The 18993-nt window shown below is 43.4% G+C and overlaps 1 protein-coding gene across 1 annotated transcript in view; it reads left to right on the top strand.

Annotated features, from left to right (window-relative positions):
* Window positions 1-227: 227 nt before the first annotated feature.
* LOC134582565 (roundabout homolog 2-like) overlaps window positions 228-18993 on the top strand; it is a 63953-nt gene continuing 45187 nt past the window's right edge. Inside the window, exon 1 of the mRNA XM_063439242.1 lies at window positions 228-270. Within this exon, the coding sequence (XP_063295312.1) occupies window positions 231-270 (40 nt within the window). The 5' untranslated portion in view covers window positions 228-230. The remainder of the gene's footprint in view (window positions 271-18993) is intronic.

The raw sequence follows: 18993 nt of genomic DNA, 5'->3' as shown, positions 1-18993 counted from the left end.
TATTAGTAATTCTTTCTATCTCTGCTGATACAATGTAGCTTTTCTGCTATTCTTTGTGTCTCTGTTACTGGGCGGGGACACTCTCAGCCAATAGGATTCACCGCACTGACACCAAAGACCCGCCCAGTTTCAAGTTGAGTAAAAGTTAGCGCTGTCCAGTCGCTGCCGTGAAGTTATTACAGAAAGAATCAGCGAGTCCTCGGCCCCCGGAGCCCGGAGTGAGAGCTGCCATGAGCCGCCGGGTGATCGCACTCACACCGTATACACTGGGTAAGAAACTTCATCTTATCATCCAGGGCGAGATTTACTAAATAAATGGGTTTTATTGAATGAAATCGGGAAATCAATTCTCCAGCTCTCTCTCTGCAATTTCCCTAAAATTCAGCGTTTAGTGAATAATAAACTGATTGTGTGATGGGATGATGGGAAGGACCCAGTGAGGGAGACTAGATCAGGGTTAATATCATTTAAATACTCCTCCTCACACATCACCCAGGCTGGCTGTCAATCAATCCTGAGAGATCATCTCAGTAACAAACACAAGTATTACCTTTACAGTATTACAATTTAAGGAGCAATCCCCTCCCCTGCCGCTAGTGGCAGCTCAGCAGCCTGAAACTGACACTGAAAGTTCCGATCTCTCAGTGAGTCAGCTTCCTCCCTCCTAGAATTTCCGTTCCATTTAAAATACTCAACAGTTACAACATTTCCACATGTGGACTCAAAATTCTTTATGTAAAGCGTCACTAAAAATGGTAATTGAGAGACGTACACTAAGAGGGCTCCGAGTCCAACACGAGAAAAACCGTGAAATATTCCCTCCCTTCACACCCCAATCGACAAGCACCCATCCTAAACTTTAATGGGGAGAAAGGGGAAAAAAGTGATGCCTCACAAGCCCACATCGGGACTTACAATCGGAGACTTATGGAGGCAGACACGCGGAGCCTCAGACTCCATCATAGCGGCCCAGCACGGCGGGTGCTCAGATTTCTCTGACGACTTGTCAGACGAGGAAGAGAGGGGACTATTGCAGCCTACTAACCCATCACAAAGGGCTCAGCAAGGCGACAAGGAGAAAGACACTGAACCGCTCACTTTGGCGGTCATGAAGACACTACTGGCGGACATGAGGACATTACAGCGCTCCGCACAGATCTGACAGGCCTGACAGGCCGCATTTCCAAACTAGAGAGCTCCTCACAATCTCAGGCCCAAGAGGCTGCCGCACTGCAACATGCAGTACAGACCCTGGAACGACAAAACAGGCAATTCGAACATCGCCTTGCGGCACTCGAAGACGCCAGGTGGGCCGCTAATATTAAAATCAGAGGGGTCCGGGAGGACGTTGCAGAGACTGAACTGCCTTCTCTAATGCAGCGCATGATACAAACAATCTTACCTCGTGGTCAGCAGCAAACAATCGCCCCGGAGCGGGTCTTCAGAGTCCCAAAACCGGCAAACGCCCCAACTAATGCGACGAGAGATGTCGTCCTGATATTACGCAACAGCGGTCATAAGGCAGCGATCTTATCAGCCCTCCGGGGCAAGACCCCCTTCCGCCTGGACAATATGGAACTCACAATTTACCCAGACCTGTCCAATGGCACCCTGGCCTGGCGTAGGTTGTTACGGCCACTTACCTCCATCCTACGCACCCACAAAATCGATTACCGCTGGCGGGCATCCAGGACATTGACGGTCCAACGAGGATCAACCACACACAGCATCCAAGACGTCAGTGATGCCCCGACCCTCCTCCGGCTCCTGGAACTACCTCACGACCTGCTGCCTCCGAATGGAGAGACCACCGGGGACAACAACAGCTCCCCCAACCGCACCCACACATGGGACCCGGACAGAGTTGCACCATTCATCCCTCAAAACTCCACACCGGACGCATACTCAGCAGTCACGACATAGAGGCGCAGGGAAACCCGCCAGACCGGGCCATGGGTCCACTACACGACCTTGCATGAGATTGCCTAGTCTCACGGGGATTATACTATTGCCACCCAGAAAAGAACCCTCGAGGCCCACAAGAGCCTTTGAACTTATTATTTCTCCTTCGACACAAAGGACACGTGAATATTTTTTTTTTTTGTTATGCTACAGGTTAAAATTTTATAATTTGAAAGGTGTTCTGTAGGTGCTCTGTTCTGGACAACGCCTTTTACTTACTGCATGTGCCCAATGTGGCAATCAAGGCCTTGTTAAATCACAGTTTTTTACTAGGGACAACAAATAGAACCATGCAATGCCGCTACAGATCTAGAAGTAACCATATTTTGTAGCCATTATGTTATCGGCTTTTACACCTACTTGCTGGGGCCCCACGCACCGCACTTAAGGCAACTATCTGGTGCCATCTAGATGACTACACTAGACGTTAATTATTTCTTAGTAAATAACTAAGTTCTAAACTCACGCCCAGTAAGCTCTCAAAACTACATGTATATATAGCTTTCCTTATATGCCCATAATGCTCAGCGAAATGCTCATACTTCACTTGCTCCGACTATGGGGGCATAGTGAAAAAGCCCGTGCCCATGTGGGGCGTCAATCTTAAAAGTAGTCACCCCGCCACTTTGCATGACCCCGCAAAGCAATCTGGCCTCGAGGCTAAACCTCTCGACTGTCCAACCTTTTGGCCTTACATAGCCAGCCATGCGAAACATTACCGCTGTCATATAGCACCTAGTCAGAATGGCGTGGAACAAGCATGCCCCCGCCATCCCGCTAATATGGGCTTATCTGGAGTATGTGCAACATCATTAGGCTCTCACAGACCAGTCATAACCTGCATTAACCCACTTACCCATTTTCAAAAGTTACATATACCCATCTTGGACCTACATGTACCACTTTCAGGTCCCCGCTGGCCGACATTAGCCTACGGAGCTTTGTCAATGTCTCATACATGGTCATAAAGCAACATTTTTATTTATAATATATTGAACCAGACCAGTATTCCGGTGCACATCGGACTAGCACCTGACATAGCATGATAGCTTAGTACTCTAAAAGCAAGAAGCGATGCAGTTACAAGTTTATGTCTTTGAATTGTCTGAACAATGTTATTTTGGTTTATTTCCTTGCTCATACCTATAACAGTAGAACCGGCCTGCCTTATGTGTATTCACTAGTGCAGGCCAGAGTACCGTTGCCCCGGTGGTTCTGAAGCGACAGAATATCCTAGATAACTTACAGGAATAGATTTTATATATGTATAGAGCTTAGTTAAGCTATGGAGGAACACCACAGTCACAATTACTCATCCCACATTACCTGTCCCCCGTAAAACTACATCTACCTACGCTTGTTACGCTCTATATATTAGACTCTCCCACCGGCCCTAATGCAATGTTTAGGCCATTACAGGGCTTTGAGCCAGGCATTTACAGGGGAAAGTAATTACTCTGATCTGGCTGACTGATCGCTCCATTTAGCAACACACCACGAGAGGGCACTGAAATACACCGCTCATCGAGGCGTCTCCAGCACAGTCCACATCCATACGTATGAATGTCTCGTTAAAGCCTTAACCGTTTAAATCTTAACAGATCTTGACTTTGTTCTACATCTTTATTGAATGTGCATTGTTTTTTTTTCAGGAGTCACTTAAAACAAAAATTTCGCATTTTTTTATATGGCTTGTCATACAGCAAGGATGTTTACTGTTATATAACGGGTGCCGGCTGTTGTGGCATGGCACGAGTACATGTGAATGTTAATCCTCCAGATGCACTCAAAAATACAGAATTTCAAAAATATGCAGCTGACAACACTGTTAAGCTGGAATGTACCTACATATTTAGATTTACATACTTTTCATAACTAGTCTAGCAACGACAAGCGCAGATGGTTTTTCATTTGTTTTACATTTGTTTAATTCATTTAACTCTTGATGATACAATCGTTCTGTTAAAACTACCTTTTTAACTGTTACTTTATGCGTGCTATCAACCTATTGAAAAGTTTGTTTAATATAAACTATAAAATGAGGCTGTCATTCGAAGGAGATGTACTACTGTGTTAAAGCGATCCCACTCTGTACAAATACTGTGCATCCCCTCTTCTTTATTCTGTACCCCATTTAAATCCTGCCTCAATAAAAGAAAGATTGACAAAAAATGGTAATTGAGCGATGGGAAAAAAATAGTTAAAAAAAACAACTAATCAACCGAATAACCAATGATTTTCACAACTGTGAATATTAAAATTAATAAGTTTATTTTTTCTATATACCGTATGTTTAATTTAATTTTACTGGTAATTCATTAGATGCCGGGGAGCACCCTTGATTTAAAGGGACACTATAGTCACCCAGACCACTTCAGCTCAATGAAGTGGTCTTGTGGTGGAATCTCAGTAAAAATAAATTTACTAGGACAAGATTGCCACGTGGTATGTGCACTTGCATATGTTGATGTATCGGTCGGTTAGTTGCACATGGCAACGATACAATCAGTAGTGTAAGGAGCATGTGTAGGAATACAGGATATACGAGTATTTCCCCTCCTCCATTGTGCTGGGCAAGCCATGTGGTCAAACAGGAATTTAGTCTCTATTCGGTTGATTGGATAAGAGTATGTGTAGGTTGAACTGATTATGGGAGGAGCTACATGCCTATATAAGGGACCTACACTGTATGATCAGGGCTCAGATCTTGTTGTATTTTGGTGACATTAGTCCCTCTGAGTCCCGGTCGGTGAATCGAATAAAGAATCTCTTCCTTCCTGAAGAAACCTGTGTCCATCTCTCTGTGCTTGGCTTCCGTCAGTTTCTCCGGTATCATTTGGTGCATTGGCCGGGAAGCTCATCGTTCAACGGTAGCTGAGAAGCAGAGGCGTGAGACGGTCTATCTTTGCCCACGCTCCCTACGGCTGCACCCCTGAACTTCTGCGTGGACCTCCTTTCGTCTCGGCGCCACTCGTCCGTTGTCCAGGAGATCATCGGCCTCTACGTAGCAAGTGCTGGGGTGTCCCCGTCGATGAGTGTGAACTCAGGTTCAGGAACGAGGAGGTAAGACGACTACAGTTTTAGACGGTGGACCCACTAGGGGTATTGGATACCGATTGTGTGGTAGGCCCATAAGGGGTTATTTGTGTATGGAATTGGCCCCCTCCAGTGGAGGGAAGGAGCGAAGGCGCACCGCTCGTAATTAAACGCCCTGTAGTCAGCCCGTTTAATTTTGGTATTGGAGTTAGGCTGGGTCCTGTGTAAATAGCCCAAGCCGGACACCGGTGTCTTGTCTAGACTAGCGTTCTAGGGTGTATATTACGTTCGCTAGGTCGGAGGGACCGGGAGACTAAGCGGCGCCTGTGTAAATTCGGTTCGCTAGATCTCAACCTATCTTGGCTAAGTGGGAAGGCGTGTAAATTTGGAACCCACTAGACTTTTGATAGAGTAGATAGACTAAGAGGGTACTGTTGTAATTTCCGCCCTCTAGTTCGCTATATGTGGTGCTTGGGCAGCGTGGCTAACCAAAACGGATGTAAATAGTTTTAGGTAGTCCATCGAGGTACTGGCCAATAGATTAGTTGGGAATTGTAAATGTGTTAAAGATTGTTGTAGTAGAGTGTATATCTTGCTAGATAGCGTGAGCTCTGCCGTCTAGCGAGAGTGTGAATAGTGTGTAACTGTATTATAGCGCACGGTACCATAACCATGTATAATAACCACTGATACTGTAAATAACTACTAATAACTGTCGTCTATGTTGTATGTTTAACACCATAACCACTACTAATTGAACTGTGACTTTAAATTGTACTCTAACCAATGCTAACCGTACTATAACTACTGTTTGTAAAGACGATGTTACTGGGGTGTGTTATAGACGGGTAATTCAGATATTGAGAATTATAACGTGGGTGATTGTATAGTTTCGCCAAAGGGTACAGTAATAGTTATTTAGTGACTGGTGTAACAGCTGTGTGTGTACGGGAATTCCCTGTGTGTTTTGTTGTGTGCGTTTCGCCTAGTAACTGTACCACGTGGTGCTGTTGCCAAGGGAACGGGTGTGACCGTTGGAAGTGTGTTTGTTTGGTTTCTGTTGGAGACGACGCTTCATTGTTAAGTATGGGTGCGTCAGATTCAACGGTTATGGATCCCTTAGGATGTATGTTAAAAAACTTTAAAAAGGGATATAATGTGTATGATTTTGGGGTAAAGATGTCTCCAACACGCCTGACTACTTTATGTAGTAGGGAATGGCCTACTTTGGCAGTTTGGATCCTAATCTGGTGCAGCGTGTACACGTGGCTTTATCAGGTAGGCCTGAACTTTACGGCCAGTTTCCATACATTGACTGTTGGAAGCAGGCTGTAAATGACTTGCCAAAATGGATCCGGGTATGCCACGAGGAACAATGTCGCCTCATGGTGGCCAGAACTCGCTTGTCCACTAAGGCCGTAATTACGCCCATTTTGGACTCGCCCCCTGAGTCAGAGATCCCCATGCCGCCCCCTTACTCCTCCTCCACAGGAAGAGGAAGAGGAGGTGCTGTTGGTAACGCTACTCCCCTTGCCCCGTTGTCCCCACCTACCCCCTCCTCTAGCTCAGAGTCCAGCCCTCTTGTTTTAAACCCTCCCCTTCCGGTACCTACCTCTGTTAACCCCACCTATCCAGATTTGACGTCATTTCTAGTTCCTGGTCAGGCTCCTCCCAGCCCGGCCCGGAAAATTTTACTTACTGCCCTCCCCCTCAGTAAAGAAAAAGTGTCCCCTTCCCCTCGTCTTACTACCCCTCGACCGGAACCCCTAACTGACATTTCTAAACGAAGCCCCATACTAACCCGACAACTGACCGGTACTCTCCAACCCCGACATTATCAAATGCCTCTCCGACTGACACCTGGCCCGACACATATTAACGGTGATGGCCAGTTACAACACGCTGATCCTGTCTTTGTTTATGTTCCCTTCACTACAACTGATCTATTTAACTGGAAGACCCATAATTCCTCTTACACCGATAAACCTCAAGCCATGACAGACTTGATTACCTCCATTATCCAGACACATAATCCCACTTGGGCCGATTGCCAGCAATTGCTTATGACATTGTTTAATAACGAGGAAAGGACACGGATAAACCAAGCGGCAATTAAAGCGCTGGAAGAAGTGGCCCGTACACAAAATCAGGCCAACCCAGCAGCATGGGCCGCAGCCCATTATCCAAATGCTGATCCGGAGTGGAATGTCAATGGCGCAGACATGTCCCATTTAAAAGCATACAGGGACGCTATTATTGCTGGCATGAAAGCCGGAGGGAAAAAGGCGATTAATATGTCTAAGACGGCTGAGGTATTGCAGAAATGTGATGAATCGCCCAGTGCCTTTTATGATCGATTACTGGAGGCATACCGGTTGTATACCCCCTTTAATCCAGAGGCTCCTGAGAATTCCCGGATGGTTAACTCTGCCTTTGTCAGCCAGGCCTACGGAGATATAAAGCGCAAGCTACAGAAGTTAGAAGGGTTTGTAGGGATGTCTATAACCCAACTAATGGAGATAGCCAATAAGGTCTATATGAATAGGGAGACGGAGACGAAAAAGGAGGAAGAGCGAAAGATGCGAAGGAAAGCAGATATGCTAGCAGTAGCTATCGCAGGCGTAGATAGAAGGGAAAAGGAAGTGTATAGGGGAACCGAGAAAGGCGATAATAAGTGGAATAGGGAGCCGTTAAGTAGGAACCAATGCGCGTATTGTAGGGAAGAAGGGCATTGGAGAAGTGAGTGTCCACAGAGGGAACAATATGAGAGAGATAGACCAAGGGCAGGATATAGCAGTAATTATAGAGGCAGAGCGAGAGGAAGAGAAGGCCCTGGAGGAAATAGTGGGAATAATAGAGGTAGCGTTAGTGGGGATAGGTATTACCCAGCAGCACAGAGACCCAGAGAGAGAGAGAAGATAGGGAATTTGTAGGTTTGGCTGACACAGTCATGGATGACTATTGATACCGACCGGGCTCCATCCCCCTTGGCCGAGCGGAGCCTATGGTCGATGTAGCAATAGGGGGAAAAAGGAGTTCTTTCATGATCGACACTGGTGCCGAACATTCTGTGCTGACTGACCTAGTCGCTCCTCCTTCAGGAAGAACTATCACCGTAATAGGAGCAACTGGAAGGAGTGCCGCTAAACCGGTTCTTAAAAGTCGACTCTGTACACTGGGAGGCCACGTAGTAAAACATAAGTTCCTTTACATGCCTGAATGTCCAGTCCAACTGCTAGGGCGAGATTTGTTGTCGAAATTACAAGCACAGATAACATTTCTGCCTAACGGAACAACATCCTTGAAGTTCAATGGACCCTCAGGTATAATGACAATATCAGTACCAAAGGAAGAAGAGTGGCGACTTTATACAGTGTTGACCAGCCAAAACCCTAGGAGTGATGAATCCTTGTTTAACCCCTTAAGGACTGGACTTTTTTTGCGATGTTGTACATTTGCGACCAGGCATCTTTTTGACACTTTTGTGGTGTTTGTGTTTAGCTGTAATTTTCCGCTCTCTCATTTACTGTTCCCATACAAATTATATATTGTTTTTTACAGGACAAAAGGGGCTTTCTTTACATACCATTATTTATATAATCTCATCTAATTTAATTTAAAAAAAAATGAAAAAATATGATGAAAAATTGAAAAAAATACACGTTTTTTGAATTTTATGTGAAAAATCTTTTACTCATCTACAAAAGCGAATGAAAAAAACTGCTAAATAGATTCAAAATGTTGTCCTGAGTTCAAAAATACCCAGTGTTTACATGCTTTTTGCTTTTTTTTTGCATGTTATAGGGCTATAAGTACAAGTAGGATATTGCGGTTTCAAAACATACATTTTTAAAATGTATCAATAGTGACATTGTAACACTGTTATCTGTCATAAATTGCTAAATAACACCCCACATGTACATATTTTTTTAAAAGTAGACAACCCAGGGTATTCAATATGGGGTATGTCCAGACTTTTTTAGTAGCCACTTAGTCGCAAACACTGGCCAAAGTTAGCGTTCATATTTGTTTGTGTGTGAAAAAAGTAAAAAACTAAATTGAACGCTAATTTTGGCCAGTGTTTGTGACTAAGTGGTTACTAAAAACGACTGGACTTACCCCATTTGCAATACCTTGGGTTGTCTTCTTTTGCAAATGGTATGCCATCATGGGGGTAATTCTCATTCCTGGGCTACCATACGCTCTCAAAGGCAACGTAACCAACCTGGCCATTTTCAATGTAAAAATATTTGACCTATATATTTGACCCTGTAACTTCCAAAAACGCTATAAAACCTGTACATGGGGGGTCCTGTTCTACTCAGGAGACTTTGCTGAACACAAATATTAGTGTTTCAAAACTGGAAAATGTATCACAACAATTATATCATCAGTAAAAGTGCTGTTTGTGTGTGAAAAATGCAAAAAAAGTCACTTTCACTGACAATATCATCGCTGTGATATGTTTTACTGTTTTGAATCACTAATATTTGTGTTCAGCGAAGTCTCCCGAGTAAAACAGTACCCCCCATGTACATGTTTTAGGGTGTCGTAGAACGTTACAGGGTAAAATACAGTGATAGCAAATTAAATTCTCTGGTCTTTCGGCCTGGGTTGGCAGGCAGGTCCCTTAAATTGCAATCAATAAAATAACTTAATTATGTAAAAATATTACCTAAATACGCACGTAGAATTTAAATATATATGCATATTTATATATTTGAAGTCTACGTGTATATTTATATAATTATTTATGTAATTTTGTATATCGACATATGAATAGTTCGCATTCTTTTTATTTATTTAAATATACATAGATATATATACAATTTCATTCTAAGTGTATTTTGATATAAATATATATATATTAATATCAAAATACAGTTAGAATAAAATTTCGTATAGATATATAATTTTTTTTCAATTTTTTATTATTTTTAATTTTTTTAATTTAATTTAAATTATTTATTATTCGTATTTTATAATAATATATATATACAATATATATAGTTATTATATATATTATATATATACGTGTGCAAATTAATTATAAGTGTATTTTTATATTAATATATGTACATATTAATATAAAAATACACTTAGCATGACATTATATATATGATATATAGACATATATTATATAGGTATAATATATGTCTATATCATATATATACACATATATAATAATATATTTTTTTTTTATTAACTATAACTTTAAATTTTTTTCTGATTTTACAGTTGCAGGGAGACTGCCTGTCAGCACAGACAGTCCCCCTGCAGGCAGAGTCTAGGACACCTATTGTGACCATGTGGTCGCCCTGTTGGGCGATCACATGGCCCCAGGGGTCCTAAACCGCCATGGGGAGACTGTCTGGCTGCAGGCAGTCTCCCCACACCGGGAGCACCGCCGATCGCCGCTGGGAGAACGACGGCGATCGGGTAAGTACATTTTAAATTTAGGACGGTTCAGGACCGTCGTCGGTCGGCAACGCAAAAATGCCGATGACGGTCCTGAACCGTCCTGCGTCCTCAAGGGGTTAATGTACCAGGAGTATGGGCAGAGAATAACCCACCAGGACTTGCTCGTAATATTCCACCAATTCGGATTGAACTAAAGCTTGGGGTTTATCCAGTGAGCTTAAGACAATATCATATTCCACAAAAGGCAAAGAAGAACATACAGTCTTATTTGGATAAGATCATATGGTATGGTTCTGTACTTCCCCCTGGAACACCCCATTGTTGCCTGTTCAAAAGCCCGGGACAGATGAGTATCGCCCTGTGCAGGACTTGAGAGCAGTCAATGATGCGGTAGTAAGTATACATCCAGTTGTGCCCAATCCCTATAACCTGCTTGCTTTAATTCCGGGTGGGGCTACTTACTTCACAGTTTTAGACCTCAAAGATGCCTTCTTTTGCCTTTGAATTGCTACAGAAAGCCAGTGTATCTTCGCATTCCAATGGGAAAATGCTGTAACGGGCTCGAAAAGCCAGATGACTTGGACAAGATTGCCCCAAGGGTTTAAGAATTCACCTACCCTATTTGGTTCAGCATTAAGTCAGGACTTACTAGATTTCAAGTCCATTCCAGGAGAATGTGTACTATTACAATACGTAGATGATTTGTTGATAGCGGCAGTTACAAGAGAGATATGTCAGCAAGCAACACATGATCTACTGCACATTCTTTGGAAGGCAGGATACAAGGTGTCCAGGAAGAAAGCCCAGTTGTGTCAGCCAACTGTCAAGTATCTGGGATTCCATATCTCTGAAGGTCAAAGGATAATGGGGCCAGAGAGAAAAGAAGCTGTTTGCCAAATACCAACACCCAAGAATAGAAGACAAGTGCGAGAGTTCTTGGGGGCAGCAGGCTTCTGTAGGATATGGATTCCCAGTTATGCGATATTGGCGAAACCTCTCTATGCAGCTATAAAAGGCACAGAACACGATCCCTTCCTGTGGACTATTGAACAGCAGAAGGCATTTGAGGATGTTAAGAAGGCATTGATGAGCGCCCCAGCATTAGGTCTACCTGATCATACACGTCCATTCTACTTATATGTACATGAGCAAAGAAGAATGGCTGTGGGAGTATTGACACAGTACTTGGGATCATGGCAACGACCTGTCGCATATATGTCTAAACAACTGGATGCAGTGGCCAGTGGCCTTCCACCTTGTCTAAGAGCCGTAGCTGCCGCCGCCCTGCTGGTAGCCGAAGCTGATAAGCTCACTCTGGGTCAGGAACTCTATGTGCGAGTCCCGCATGCAGTACAGACGTTGCTAGACTATAAAAGCAATCACTGGTTTAGCAATAGCAGCATGACTAAGTATCAAGCTATGTTATGTGAGAACCCGAGAGTGCATCTTGAGACTATTAACACCTTAAATCCAGCTACCCTTTTGCCACAACCTACTGAGAGTCAACATGATTGCCTGGAGGTGATGGATGAAGTGTTCTCAAGCAGACCGGACCTTCATGATTTTCCCATCCAGAACCCAGATGCCCAGTACTATACGGACGGCAGTAGTTATGTGAAAGAAGGGATTCGCTATGCAGGATATGCAGTGCCAACTATAGACAAGGTGATAGAAGCTCGGCCACTGTCAAAAGGAACATCGGCACAGAAGGCAGAACTAATCGCACTCACACGAGCGTTACAATTGGCTGAAGGATTGAGGGTGAACATCTATACGGACTCAAAGTATGCGTTCTTAACCACTCATGCCCATGGAGCTTTGTATAAAGAAAGAGGACTACTGAACTCAGAGGGTAAAGAAATCAAGTACGCAGCTGAGATATTACAACTCTTGGAAGCCGTGTGGGAACCGAAAGAAGTTGGCATTATACATTGTCGAGCGCATCTGAAAGGTGATGGTGATGTAGTTAAAGGAAATCGGATGGCAGATAATGCAGCCAAGCGTGCCGCTGAATCGGGACAACAGGAATATGTGGAGCATATAGCTGCTCTCATACCGACCCCTCTGTCTCAATGGACTCCAGTTTATACAGCTCAAGAAGAAGAATGGTTAAAGACTGAAGCTGGGAAGTATTTGGAGAACAATTGGTATCAGTTAGAAGATGAAAGGATAGTTATTCCAGCATCGCTAGACCGTAGAAATTGTCCAGAATTATCACAATGGGACACATTCCGGGAGAGATAGTATGGAAGAATCTCTTAGGAAGCATTTCTACATGCCAAGATTGTCCAATTTGACTCAAGCCATTGTACGAAGATGTGTGTTGTGTGCCAAGAACAACGCAAGGCAAGGTCCAGTGAAACCACCGGGAGTCCAGTATATGGGAGGACTCCCTATGTCCGATCTCCAAATAGACTATACGGTAATGCCTAAATCCGGCGGACATCGTTACCTACTAGTAGTTGCGTGTACCTACTCAGGTTGGGTAGAAGCATGTCCCACTCGTACAGAGAAAGCAGGAGAAGTTGTGCGATTTATGTTGCGGGAAATAATACCCCGATATGGACTACCATGTTCTATAGGATCGGATAATGGTCCAGCCTTTGTTCACCAATGCCTACAACAACAGACTCATATGCTCGGTATTAAGTGGAAACTTCATACGGCATATAGGCCTCAGAGCTCTGGGAAAGTGGAAAGGATGAACAGAACTATTAAGAACCAATTGGCAAAGATGTGTCAAGAAACTCAACTTAAATGGAATGTTCTTTTGCCAATAGCTCTGTTGCGCATTCGTAGTACACCTACCAGAAGGATGGGTCTCTCACCTTTTGAAATTTTGTATGGGCGTCCACCTCCCGTACTTGGTAACTTAAAAGGACACTCCAGGCACCCAGACCACTTCTGCTCATTGGAATGGTCTGGGTGCCAACTCCCACTACCCTTAACCCTGCAAGTGTAATTATTGCAGTTTTTCATAAACTGCAATATTTACATTGCAGGGTTAACTCCACCTCTAGTGGCTGTCTATTAGACAGCCACTAGAGGTCACTTCCTTGTTTCTAGCACAGGTTTCCTGTGCTAGAGCGTCGCTGGACGTCCTCACGCTGTGTGAGGACCTCCAGCGTCGCTCAAAACCCCATAGGAAAGCATTGAAATGATTTTTCAATGCTTTCCTATGGGGAGACGTAATGCGCATGCGCGGAATTTCCGCGCATGCGCATTAGGTATCCTCGGCCGCTGAGCGAGATTAGTCTCGCCCACCGGCCAACGTAATCACTAGGAGGAGCGTCGCGGAGGCGGAGACAGCGGCGAGGGACATCGCCGCTGTCCCAGGTAAGTCACTGAAGGGGTTTTCACCCCTTCAGTAACCGGGGATTGGTGGGTGGGAGGGAGAGGGACCCTCCAGTGCCAGAAAAACGGATCGTTTTTCTGGCACTGGAGTTTCCCTTTAAGGGGGGATTTGAGTCAGTTGGGAGAAGGAATTACCCGGCAGCAGGTTGTAGAGTTGAGTAAAACTATGGAGGAGGTACAGAAATGGGTACAAGATAGATTACCTGTGAATATTTATCCACCTGTCCATTCTTATCATCCAGGAGATCAAGTTTGGATAAAGGAGTGGAACAGTGTACCGTTGGGGCCAAAATGGAGGGGTCCTTATGTTGTTCTTTTGTCTACCCCAACAGCTATAAAGGTGGCCGAAGTGACTCCGTGGATTCATCACTCCAGGGTTAAACCAGCGGCAGTAGATTCTTGGCAAGTTACACCAGATCCTGAGAATCCCTGCAAGATCCGGTTGTAGCGTGCAACTCAGTCGGAGTGACGAGGAACTATTGGGACTTCTAAAGCAATCAAAGAGATCAGCAAGTAGGTATTTTGACGGCCATAATAAAGCCTGACCACCTACCTACGTTACATAGTCAGAGTGTCTTGAAGGGACCTCTGTGAAGGGAAGAGAGGACTTGAAGGACTCCATTCCTTGCAGCCCTTACATCCTGGAAGCTGAGGTGCCATCAAACGGTCGAAGAATGAGGACAAAGATGTCAGGAGTGATGTGTTTTATAATGTATATATGTGTGTTTTTAATTATTCAGGAAGGTAGAGGTACCGACACACCAGGTTGTGAGGTTTGCATTAAGACTACAAAGACAGGTAATCATATTTCTCAGACCCTTATTTGGCATTCACAATATGAGTGTAAAGGACATGTATCTAAGTGTAGATACTTAGGTATAGATTATAGTGTATGCCATCTAAGAGCAGGAGAACCTAAGTGTTTCAGTCCAGAGTATCAACCCCGTACAATTTGGTTGACTATTCGGAATGGAGACTCACAGGGGACCCTGATAAATAAGACCATACTAGAAACCGTACATTCTTCAGGTGTTTTGCTATTTGATGCATGCAAGGCGATATCAGGTGGTAGAAAACCGTGGAATGTATGTGGGGATCTTAAATGGGAAAGAACTTATGGGTCTAACGATAAGTATATTTGCCCCAGTAGTAAGAACAAATACATAGATCCAAAATGCCCAAATAAAGATTATAATTATTGTCCATATTGGTCCTGTGTAGGGTGGGCAACTTGGGGACAGACAGTAGATAAGGATATGATTGTTACTAAGTTGCCTACCAAACCATATTGTAAGTCTATGGAGTGTAGCCCAGTCCATATACTTATCAATGACCCAGAACTATTTATAGATAGGTTTGGAAATTTATTTGGGTTCCAGATATATGGAACAGGGTTGGATCCTGGGACAATATTATTTATAGGGATAGAGACCGATACTGTGGCCACCCAAACTCATCAGGTCTTCCATTCCTTCTATGAGGAGATGAGTGTGGAAAATAAGATCCCCCATAACGCTAAGAACTTATTTATTGATTTGGCCGAGAGTATTGCTGGTAGTCTTAATGTAACCAACTGCTATGTGTGTGGAGGTACTAATATGGGAGACCAATGGCCATGGGAAGCAAAGGAGGTAATGTATTCCGGTTCTGAGACAATTGAACAATTAATAGATTCTCAAACTGATTATCAAATGAGTGTTAGAGGTAAATCTGAGTGGCGATTAAAGACCTCCATTATAGGTTATGTTTGCATAGCAAGGAAAGGAATAATGTTTAATACATCTGTAGGAGAATTGACTTGTCTAGGGCAAAAAGCTTATGATGATGATACAAAGGATACGACTTGGTGGTCAGCTTCAAATGTCTCAGAACCACCTAATCCGTTTGCAAGTTATACCAATTTAAAGGATGTATGGTTTGACTTATCTGCTACATCTAGTTGGAAAGCCCCAGCAAATTTGTACTGGATCTGTGGTAAGAAAGCCTATTCGGAGTTACCACAGGACTGGGAAGGGGCATGTGTGTTAGGTATGCTCAAACCATCCTTCTTCTTGTTGCCAATTGAAACAGGAGAGACTTTGGGAGTTAAAGTATATGATGTGAATCATAGGAAGAAAAGGGGACCCCTAGAGATAGGTACCTGGGAAGATAATGAGTGGCTTCCCCAGCGTATTATAGATTATTATGGGCCAGCTACGTGGGCAGAAGATGGTACTTTTGGATATAGAACCCCAATATATATGCTCAACCGTATTATAAGGTTACAGGCAGTGGTTGAGATAATTACCAATGAGACATCGCAAGCGCTCAATCTCCTAGCAAAGCATAACACTAGGATGAGGACAGCCGTTTACCAAAATAGATTAGCTTTGGACTACCTATTGGCAGTAGAGGGAGGTGTATGTGGGAAGTTTAGTTTAAGCAATTGTTGTCTTCAAATAGATGATGAAGGGCAAGCAATAGCTGAGCTTACTAGCCATATGGTTAAATTAGCACATGTACCAACTCAGGTATGGAAAGGGTATAATCCGAGTAGTTGGTTTGGTAACTGGTATGAGCAGTTTGGAGGACTCAAGGCATTGGTAGGTGGAGTCATGCTAATCTTGATGCTATGCCTTCTCCTGCCATGCCTGATTCCTTTGGTAGTTAGGTCTGTGCAGAGCATTATAGAAAGTATAGCAGAGAGAAAGGCCGCTGCGCAGATAATGGCTGTTTATGGGTATGAGGTTCTAAATCAAGGAGAACAGGTACAGGAAGAGGAATGCTGAGGGATTCGTATCTTTAGAGAGTCGCAAAGTCTAGTCTGGTTTATGGTAACTTGAGGTGTAAGCAAACCCCGATTAAGTGATGCATCTGGGATTATGAAATATCAGAAGCATCAAAGGGGGGAATGTGGTGGAATCTCAGTAAAAATAAATTTACTAGGACAAGATTGCCACGTGGTATGTGCACTTGCATATGTTGATGTATCGGTCGGTTAGTTGCACGTGGCAACGATACAATCAGTAGTGTAAGGAGCATGTGTAGGAATACAGGATATACGAGTATTTCCCCTCCTCCATTGTGCTGGGCAAGCCATGTGGTCAAACAGGAATTTAGTCTCTATTCGGTTGATTAGATAAGAGTATGTGTAGGTTGAACTGATTATGGGAGGAGCTACATGCCTATATAAGGGACCTACACTGTATGATCAGGGCTCAGATCTTGTTGTATTTTGGTGACATTAGTACCTCTGAGTCCCGGTCGGCGAATCGAATAAAGAATCTCTTCCTTCCTGAAGAAACCTGTGTCCATCTCTCTGTGCTTGGCTTCCGTCAGTTTCTCCGGTATCAGTCTGGGTGCCAGGTCCCCCAGGTTTTAAACGTTCACATGTAAACATAGCAGTTCCAGAGAAACTGCTATGTTTACATTGCAGGGTTAATCCAACCTCTAGTGACTGTCTTCCTGACAGCAGCTAGAGCCTAGAGGCGCATCTGCCATGCTGGATGTGAAAATCGCATTAAGCACGCAGAACGTCCATAGGAAAGCATTGAGGAATGCTTTCCTATGGACTGTTTGAATGCGCGTGCGGCTCTTGCTGCGCATTCCGCTCCACTCGGGAGCCAACGGTGGGGGAGGAGAGGTCACCAGCGCCGAGGGAGCCCTATGCTTGATTAAAATAAGTAACTGAAGGGGATTAACCCCTTCAGCCCAGTGGGAGGGGGCCCTGAGGGAGGGGGGGACCTAAGGGTTATATAGTGTCAGGAAAATGAGTTTGTTTTCCTGACACTATAGTGATCCTTTAAGGTGTAATTTTACCCAGCTGACAGCTCTCAAAAGTTAATTTAATAAAACACTGGTCTGTTATTATTGCTTATGTTACAGATATTAATTTACCCGGAGGTTTAGGTGGAAACCAAATTAACACTTTAAATTACGAGCTGCTCGGAGAAAGTAACAAGACCAAACAGTTTTTAAAGTTTACTTCCCTAATTTATTGTGTAAGCTTACAGATTTTATGCATACATGTGCTTATTTGTCAGACAGTCGAAACTGGACTAAAAGTTAAAAAGCATAACATGAAGTAAAAACAGACTGGACATCCGGTCATCTTAGTAGCTTGAGCCTGGGGTAAAGGTACCCGACCCGTCATCATAATTCCATTACACTTATCTAACCTTGAATAATAGAACTACTAACCAGGTAATAGTGCTTCCCATGTATTAGAGAAAGTACAAACTAATATTAATATTATCACGCAGCGGCAGCTTTTAATACCAGGTCATTGTATGGAAAATAAATAATTCCATTAATATGAATATGCAGGATTGGTAAAACTGCTTCCATATTGTGTTAATTCTTACTATCATTTTATTAGGAATAATCTCTGCTATGATTTTATACATAAACAGATTGATATCTAGTGGTATATTACTAAGGCTATATATATATATATATATATTATACCAGGGGCATAACTAGAAACCTCACTGCGGGAATCTGTTAAGGCCCCCCCACTGGTATACAGACAGTATACAGACAGTAGGTATATATAGAGATTAGCTGTCTCTGCTTAGTGTATGTAGATATTACTATATATAGTCATTATTCAGGGGTGACTCCCACATTGTGTCCTATTTAACCCCATCAAACTGTGCTAAGATCTCTAACACTGTGTGAGTTACTGACACCGGTTACATTTATTATTTATTGTTTCACCTCCAGGATAGTGACCTGAGAAACAAGAACAAACCTGTATCTCCCCATTATAATACTGACACTGAGTGAAACCTGTATCTCCCTATTATAATACTGACACTGAGTGAAACCTGTATCTCCCTATTATAATACTGACACTGAGTGAAACCTGTATCTCCCTATTATAATACTGACACTGAGTGAAACCTGTATCTCCCTATTATAATACTGACACTGAGTGAAACCTGTATCTCCCTATTATAATACTGACACTGAGTGAAACCTGTATCTCCCCATTATAATACTGACACTGAGTGAAACCTGTATCTCCCTATTATAATACTGACACTGAGTGAAACCTGTATCTCCCTATTATAATACTGACACATTGTGCCTGCAGGTAGCAGTTACTGACACTGAGTGAACTCACCCAGTCTGTAACTACAATCACTGACACTGAACCAGTCTGACTGCACCCTGTAACCACGTACTATTATTGGGCGGTAATAGTGACCGTGTCCCCACCACCTGGTTGGCTGAGCG

The sequence above is a fragment of the Pelobates fuscus genome, chromosome 13 (assembly GCF_036172605.1).
Source record: "Pelobates fuscus isolate aPelFus1 chromosome 13, aPelFus1.pri, whole genome shotgun sequence".
In the NCBI taxonomy this organism is placed as follows: Eukaryota; Metazoa; Chordata; class Amphibia; order Anura; family Pelobatidae; genus Pelobates; species Pelobates fuscus.
The sequence above is the reverse complement of the archived record's forward strand: the minus strand, read 5'-3'. Positions and strand labels throughout refer to the sequence as shown.